The 8,391-nt window shown below is 34.6% G+C and overlaps 1 protein-coding gene across 1 annotated transcript; it reads left to right on the forward strand.

Moving 5' to 3' along the window:
• Positions 1-2,057: 2,057 nt before the first annotated feature.
• On the forward strand, positions 2,058-4,559 carry LOC145132462 (hypothetical protein At1g04090-like). The gene is made up of 2 exons (XM_079067243.1): positions 2,058-2,396; positions 2,753-4,559. The coding sequence occupies exons 1-2, from the start codon at positions 2,294-2,296 to the stop codon at positions 4,336-4,338; spliced, it is 1,689 nt and encodes a 562-aa protein (XP_078923369.1). The 5' UTR covers positions 2,058-2,293; the 3' UTR covers positions 4,339-4,559.
• Positions 4,560-8,391: the final 3,832 nt, after the last annotated feature.

An 8,391-nucleotide genomic window follows, 5' to 3' on the forward strand; every position in this document is an offset into this window, starting at 1 on the left:
AAGTTCCAAACTTGATGCACATGCATGGGGTCCTTGGCTCAAAAAGCCATAAAAGGTGGTCTACAAGGTGCATGGGGTGTCTATGGCAACAAGGTGGGCACCTTTATGCCATAAAAACCCTCAATAGCCCTAGATCTGGAGCACAAACTCATTTCTTACACTAAATCCCGAATACATCCTCACTAGGGCTTAGAAAATGGGGGAAAATGGACCAAAATCAAGATCTACACAAAGAATAGATAAGGTTCAGCTTTATACCTCCAATAAGCTGGAAATGTGCCCAAAGCTCTTGATCTTCCTGATTCCCCCCTTGATCTCACAAGCCTCCTCCTTCTTTTCAAGCTTCAAACACCCAAAGTAACACCTCAAGGCTAAAAAACACACTAATAACGGCTAGGGTTTCGAGATAATGCTTTCTGGGAGTAATAGGGACTATGGAGGCTGAGATAAGTTGTTTAAATAAGGTGCAAACCCTCAAATTTAGCGTTTCATCCAGACAGCTGCTACTCCCCGAGTCGGTCTATCGACTCGCCGAGTAGGTCACTTAACTCCCGCGCCCACGCCCGATCCTACTCGACGAGTTGATCCTTCAACTCGTCGAGTCCCCTTGTTAAAATGATAATTCTTCATTTTAAAAAAATACTTATCAGGAACCGGGCGTTACATTTGCATATTATACAATGCTAGTTTTCCCCGCTCCTTAGCCACAAAAAGCGGTAATGAGATTTCCAGTATTACCATTCGTTGTTTCACATGTTGATAATCACAAATCATTTCTAATGCACTCGTATCAACAAGATTTCGTTGCTCGTCTTCAAGACGTAGTATATCATATTCTATTAGCAACTCATCCTCATCGATCGAGTCACTAGATGTTGGAGACTAAAAATAAAATATATTAACATACGCATTAAAATCAACTTGCATAAATGTATCCAATAATAAAACCAACTTGTTGAAACATATCCATAACAAAAAAAAATATTTTCAACTAGTCTGTAATAACAGGTTTGTCTGAACTTGCTTCGGTCTCATCTTTCAGAGTTCTATCTGCTTTTAATTTAAACTTTAACACCCTTTTTTATTTCTTTCCTAATTTTATAGGTGCCTTTGCTGGTTTATTTTTATTTTATTTTCTAACTCAACATATTGGTTTTTTATATGCAAAAATAAAATTTCAACAACATTTTAATATATTACCACAAAAATAAAATACAAATTTTATTACAAATTTTTGTAATTCAATTTTACCTTTATCGGACGCAATTTTGAAAGCTCTTGTAAATGGAATACAACTTTTTCGTCCTTAAAACCCACTTTTTTAACAACATTCATGCAAATCCGTCTTTGGACTAATAGAGGTTATTAAACAATAGCAAACAAAAAAAAAGTGAATGAATATTTATTCCGGATGGTCATTTCGGAACATCATTCCAGAATAGATTATCGTGTTCGGACTACGTTCTTCGTATTCCGGACTTATAGTACCATTCCGGATTCCTTAGGAAACATACTTCCGGACTGAAGAACTGATCCTAAACACACTATAAGATACTTACATGCGTCTCATATATGTACAACAAAAAAACATACAAAAAATGAATATTCTTGACTCGTTTATTGTATTCCGAAGTGTTCTACGCATTCCGGAATACATATACTTGTTTGTAAACTCAAATGCAAGTAACTTAAAGAGTATATCTCATTTGATTTGATAAATCCATGTTGAAAACTAGGTTCGAAATACGGTCGAACTAACTTCGAAATTGCAAAATTCGGAACGTATATTCCGAATTTTTATATGTGAGACTCATATGTATATAACATTGGGCTACAGTATTGAACTTGGACCGTTTTTGCTGGTCTAGAATGGGCATTCTAGAGGAAATTGTTAGTTTTAAAAAAAATGATTAGTTTTGTTAACTAAAACTCAAATTGTTGCTAGATTATTTAATTTCCCAAAATAAAAATCGGATTTTGTAATAATAAACCCTAATCAAAATTGTACAAATTAAATTGTCAAGGAATGGATTTAAAGGGCAGAATTACGAATTGAATCTGTTGCCAACTCCGTTGCCTGTCGGTAATATTTCCCGTTATCGCCGACATCATCATCAATCAACCAATATCCTTTTCAATCTTTAACAGCAAGACAGATGTTCTTTATCTAAAGTATGCATAAAATATCCAAAGAACAACACAGATGATGTTAACCTAAATTAATGTTCCAAAACTTTCTCAGATCAAATCGTCATATCATCTAAATTGTTTGCTGGGGGAGAGAAACAGAGAGATGTCGGGCTGTGGATGCTTTTATTGGAACAGGGTCACCGATGTGGCGGTTCCCGATATCGATTCTTTCTCTCTCCCTTCCCCGATTCCCGAATGGCCTCCAGGTATTTCGCAATTTCTCGTTCCAAACCTTTTTTAGCTTACTCTTATTGCATATCGAGTTTCAAGGTTTTGTAATTTGATTAATTAATGAATTAGGTGATTCATATAGTGTACTCATGTGTGTCTTTGTGCATATATGCTGAGATTTAACTGTGATCATGAACCAGATGTGCAGGTTATAGTGAATTCGGTACTCTCCCCCTTTAACATATCTTTTGGCGATTACTTCTGCTAGAGTTTTACAAATCATGTTCTTACCTTTGTTCTTCTTCCTTCAAATTGCTTAGTGTTCCCATAACTCTGGGTCATTACAGTAGTGTTCAAGCATGAATTCATGATCTTACATTTGTTCTCCCAGGTCATGGATTTGCTACTGGATCCATCAATCTAGGAGAATTAGAAGTTCGTGAAATCACCAAATTCGAGTTCATATGGGGAAGCGACATAAAGAATAGAAGAAAAGGTGTCAACTTCTTTAAGCCTGTTGATATACCAGATGGATACTTCTGCCTAGGTCACTATAGTCAATCTGATGAAAAACCTCTACGAGGGTTTCTACTCGTGGCCCGTGAAGTAAAAAAGACTATATCGCCCGCCCTTGTCCAGCCTACAGATTACACGTTAGTTTGGTGTCCAGATGACTGGACAGAAGACAATAATGTCCATGGCCATAGCCATGGCCATGGTTACTTCTGGTTACCTATAGCTCCCGAGGGTTACAAAGCTTTGGGTTTCATTGTCACAAATAAGCCCGCAAAGCCTGATTTGAATGAAATCCGATGTGTTCGTGAGGATCTTACAACTACATGCGAACCTCACTGTATACTACTCAACAAACACTCCAAAATAGCAGATTCACTATTTACAGTCTGGAAAACAAGACCATGTCATCGAGGAATGCATGAAAAAAGTGTTCCAGTGGGTACCTTTTTCTGTAGTTGTATTTGGAGTCATGGAGAGGACTTAAATATTCATTGCTTAAAGAATCTAAACGATAACATAAACTCAATGCCAAATCTTGACCAGATTCATGCCCTTATAAACCATTATGGCCCAACTATTTACTTCCACCCTGATGAGATCTACCTTCCATCTTCTGTATCTTGGTTCTTTGAAAAAGAGGCTTTGTTGCATAAAAAAGGCGGGTCGAAAGGCGAATGGATCGACCCGTCGGGCTCAAGTTTACCTAAAGGTGAGAGAAACGATGGTGAATATTGGATAGATTTGCCTAAAGATGAAACCGCAAAGAAAATCAAGAAAGGGGATTTAAAAAGCGCGAAGGTTTACGTTCATGTAAAGCCCGCTTTAGGCGGGAGTTTCACGGATATTGTGATGTGGATTTTTTGCCCGTTCAACGGGCCGGGGTGTATAAAGATTGGAATCATGAATTACCCTCTCACAAGAGTTGGACAGCATGTGGGGGATTGGGAACATGTTTCCCTTCGTGTAAGCAACTTCACGGGAGAACTATGGAATGTGTATTTCTCGCAGCATAGTGGGGGTGTGTGGATGGATGCTTCCGGTTTGGAGTTCATAGAAGGTAATAAACCGATTGTTTATTCGTCAAGAAACGGACACGCGAATTACCCTCATCCAGGGGAGTTTCTTCAAGGGTCTGCGAATCTCCGGATTGGAATCAGGAATTCCGCTGCGCGGAGTAATCATGCATTGGATTCGAGTAAAGATTATGAGATTGTGGCAGCGGAGTATCTAGGAGAGGGGGTTGTTAATGAACCGTGTTGGTTACAGTTTATGAGAAAGTGGGGCCCAACAACCGTGCATGATTCGCGGGCTGAGGTTACTAGAATCTTGAATCGGTTGCCTGAAACTCTTCGGTGTTCAGCACAAAATATATTCGATAAGTTACCAAATGAATTGTATGGCGAAGATGGGCCTACAGGGCCCAAAGAGAAAAGCAGCTGGTTTGGTGACGAAAAATGCTAGCGTTGTATTTGGACTTGTGAATTTACTAAAATATCCTTGTCATACACTGTTTTCACACTTACAGAATAGGGTTTGTAATTTGTATTATAGGCAGTCGTGAGTAAAGAGTGAAAGTTGCTTGCTATTTCTTTCCTGAAATATGGATTTGTGATTCTTTTGAGTGAAGTTTGTGAATATTGTTAGACTGTGATGAATGAAAACTTGTGATTCTTTTGAGTGAAGTTTGGAATCCCATGTCTTCTTCTTCTTCAACCTCCATCACCTTTGGCTTCCTCTTCCTCCATTCTTTTGAGATGAATGAAAAATCTTTTTTATACGTTTTAATCAGTAGTAAAACAATTTGACAGGCAAAGAATAGTACTTTTTATATTTAAGATTAAACTTATTATTAATTTATTATTATCTATTATTCCAGATTAGTAAGGTATTTTTGCTAGAGATTGGATTGTTTACACTTATTGACATATTAATTTTAAATCATCAAAAATTTTCGTTTTCTTTATGTTCTTTTAGTTTCAGTATCTATGTTCTTGTTTTTCTTTTGCTAACTCAGAGTTATTCAGTTCAATTCATTTGCTTTTTAATTATATTTTAATTTGTTCTTATTAAAGTGTTGTACTTTGAAAGTACATTGCTATAAGTGAAAGTATGTTTTTTTTTTTTTTTTACAAAATTGTTGGTATTTTGCGCAAAAGGCAACATACTTTTATGTATATTTAAGCAACACGATGTTTTGATGTTTTTTTTTTTCTAAAAGGTAAAATTGATTGGTTATAACAGTTTGTACTTTGTAAGTACATTGCTAAAAAGGTAAAAAAAAAATGGTTGGGTTTTTTCGTTGGCATGGTTTTGATTTACCCGATTTATGAATGCTAACATGGACCAAAACCTTAATGAAAAGAGGCAAGAATGTCTTCTGGATGGAAATGACATTTCTATCCTTTCCCCTAACTTCTATCACGAGAACTGATGGTTGTTTATTTTCGACTTAATACAACATACTTTGTTTGACGTAATTGGCTTAATGGGATTAATGACTTAATGAGTTTGGCCGTGATCTGTTTCGAATATGGTAGCATATTGTGTTTCTTGACCCAATATAACAACATACTTTTGATTTTTACCAATATTACCAAACATACTTTGGAAAATATATCAAAGTATAATGTGTGTACTTAAGGGAAAATTAGGAAAATCATAACGTACTTTACCATGTTTACCAATATAGACATTATACTTCCCTTTTTACCGGTAATAACAATGTACTTATAATTTCTTGTTGATTTTTTTTGGGTTTATATATTTTGTGACCATTGCCATATTTTGTGACATTATAACTCGTTAAATTAGTTTCTATTGATTGCTATTCCATTTTTTTAATTCGTTGATCCATATTTTCTCCTCTTAAATTCGTTTTTTTTGTTTAAAAGATTACAATAATCTTTTATATTTTTAACTATCAAAATTCGTTTAAGTTTGTAATTGTGGTTCCAACGGGTTCTAACCTAATATTTTTTAATATCAATCTACCTATTGTGTGCATTTAAACCCCCCCCCCCCCCCCCCGCCCCCCCCCCCCCCCATCACCTACCTTCATTCATTCATTCTTTTTCTCTCGTTACAATTTTAGAATCTAACAATAAAATCATATTATCACTATATATATATATATATATATATATATATATATATATATATATATATATATATATATATATATATATAGTTAGGTTCAAATGTTTCTAATAATTATTGTGTGCCTCTTAGGACCAATCAAAATTCAGGAAATATTAAAATAATTAATAAATTGTTTTGGGGGTATAATAGTAATCTTTACTTATTTAATTTTAGTAATTATTGACAACATTTAATACCCCTTTTAAATAAGGGAAATCAATTTAAAACCCTACCAATCACCCCTCTGTTCATTCCATCGACATAGCTCCGCCTCTTTTCATCTCCTTAAACTCCCTCACCCTCTTATTCCTCCTGATCACCAGAAAAGAGCCCAACATCAACCGAAGTTGTTGCCATCTCCAACCTAACCTTTCTTCTTCCTTCTATTCTTGATGACAAACTGACCCAATCAGCGTCATGGCCAGTTGAAGCAACCTCCAATCCTAAGCAGGCCCTGTCGGCACAGTTCACCGAAGAAGAAGGAGCAGCGGTCCTCACCAGTTCTCCTCCCTGCCTTTAATTTATCTAACTCTCAAACAACTCCCAGTAACTTTTTCCTTGCTTCTCCATCGACCTCAGGTAGTTCTTTTCGTTATCTGATCAAAATTCACTTGAAAAACCACCAAAACAGTCGACACCACCATGGAGGCCGGTGACACGGACTGTTCCAGCAAGATGGTGCTGGTGTTAGCTTTTGATCTTAAGCAGATTTAGACAGTTCCTTAATCAGTTATTTTCATTTTTTTAGTGTTTAGAACAACTCCAAAGACTCCCAATGCAAGACCCATTCTTTTTACTGTAATTTCTAAAATTCAGAAGGCATTTGATTATTGCCCGTCAACTGTTTGTTAAAATGCTTGAATCAAATATTTCATCCATTCATTTATACATGATGTCCATTGATAAGTATTTATACCCATTTGGAAATTAGAATATGTAGTTTTGTTAATCTGGTCTGGTGTTAGCCTAATGAGATCTTTATATTTCTCTATTTTGACTTTGCTTATCATTAGTTATTCCATAAACATGATGTCTACTGATAAGTATTTATACCAATTTGAAAATTAGCCAATGTAGTTTTGTTAATCTAGTCTTATGTTGGTCTAATGAGGCGTTTATTTTCTTTATTTTGACTTTGCTTATGATTAGTTATTGCATAAACATGATGATTTAATTTGCTTATGAAATCTGATTTGAATGCTAAACACACGGTAATTACTTCCTATTTTTGAATTGCCATTATTCTGTACAGGTAAACATATTCTTATATATCTTTTAGTTGCAAAACATCATACGGACTTCCTATATACTTCTAATCACAGGTAATCATATTCTTATACTCTTTTTAGCAAAATTTTGATATGTAATTTGGTAATGGTGAATTTTGGCTTTGGTCTTATCAACAGGAAAAAAGAACACAAGATGGATACTTGAACCAGATAAATGAAACAAAATTGGCTTGATGTATTAAAAAAACATAAGTTTTAGGAAAAAGGGAGTTCAAGAAGCTGATAAATCTGAAGATATAGGATGTCTTCGATGAAAATATGAACCTACAAAGTTTGTCTCCAAAGTCAAAGGTAAAAAAAAACAATCACTCCACATCGATTTTCTTTAGCTTTGGTTGTTTTCATTGTATATGTTTATAAATTACGTTAGAATTAAAATTGAATTAATTTAAAAAATTCAGATTTTTAAAATTAGGAGAAATAGTTATCCCTAAAAATCCGAAAATTCCCTTATATAATTGTAGTTAATTGTCCAAAATACCCTTTTGCTAAAATTTATGTGATTATATGATACATGTTATCCCATTGTAATATCATACACTCTCAAATCATGTACATTGATTAATTTCATCCGTTGGTCCAGATCTGTGCATTCTAGCACACAATAGTTAGTAAAAACAAAATAACCTAAGTCTATATATATATATATATATATATATATATATATATATATATATATATATATATATATATATATATATATATATATATATAATACATTTAAATATATATTATATGTGATTTTTATTCTTATTTTTGTTGTGTTAAACCTAATTAATTATTGACTAAATTTCACAAATGGTCTATGTGGTTTTTGAAAAGTGGCATTTTTAGGATATCTTTCGAAAGCGTTACACATGTGTAACACCGTCATTTCCTAATTTAGGGTCGTGACCCGAGGACCAATCATCATAATGCTTGGGGCCTTGGGGAAGGAAAGGTTTAGACCCCCTTTGGGTGGGGATAATGTAGATTAGTTGATCCGAGAGTTTGGTTTGTGTTTTAAGCCTAAGGGTATACCGGTAAAGTGACAGTTCGGGCCTTTATGGATTTTCAATTTAAGTTCGGAAAATTTTAAGGCAAGAGT

This window comes from Lactuca virosa, chromosome 8 (genome assembly GCF_052849685.1).
Source record: "Lactuca virosa cultivar CGN04683 chromosome 8, Lactuca_virosa_CGN04683_v6, whole genome shotgun sequence".
NCBI lineage: Eukaryota > Viridiplantae > Streptophyta > Magnoliopsida > Asterales > Asteraceae > Lactuca > Lactuca virosa.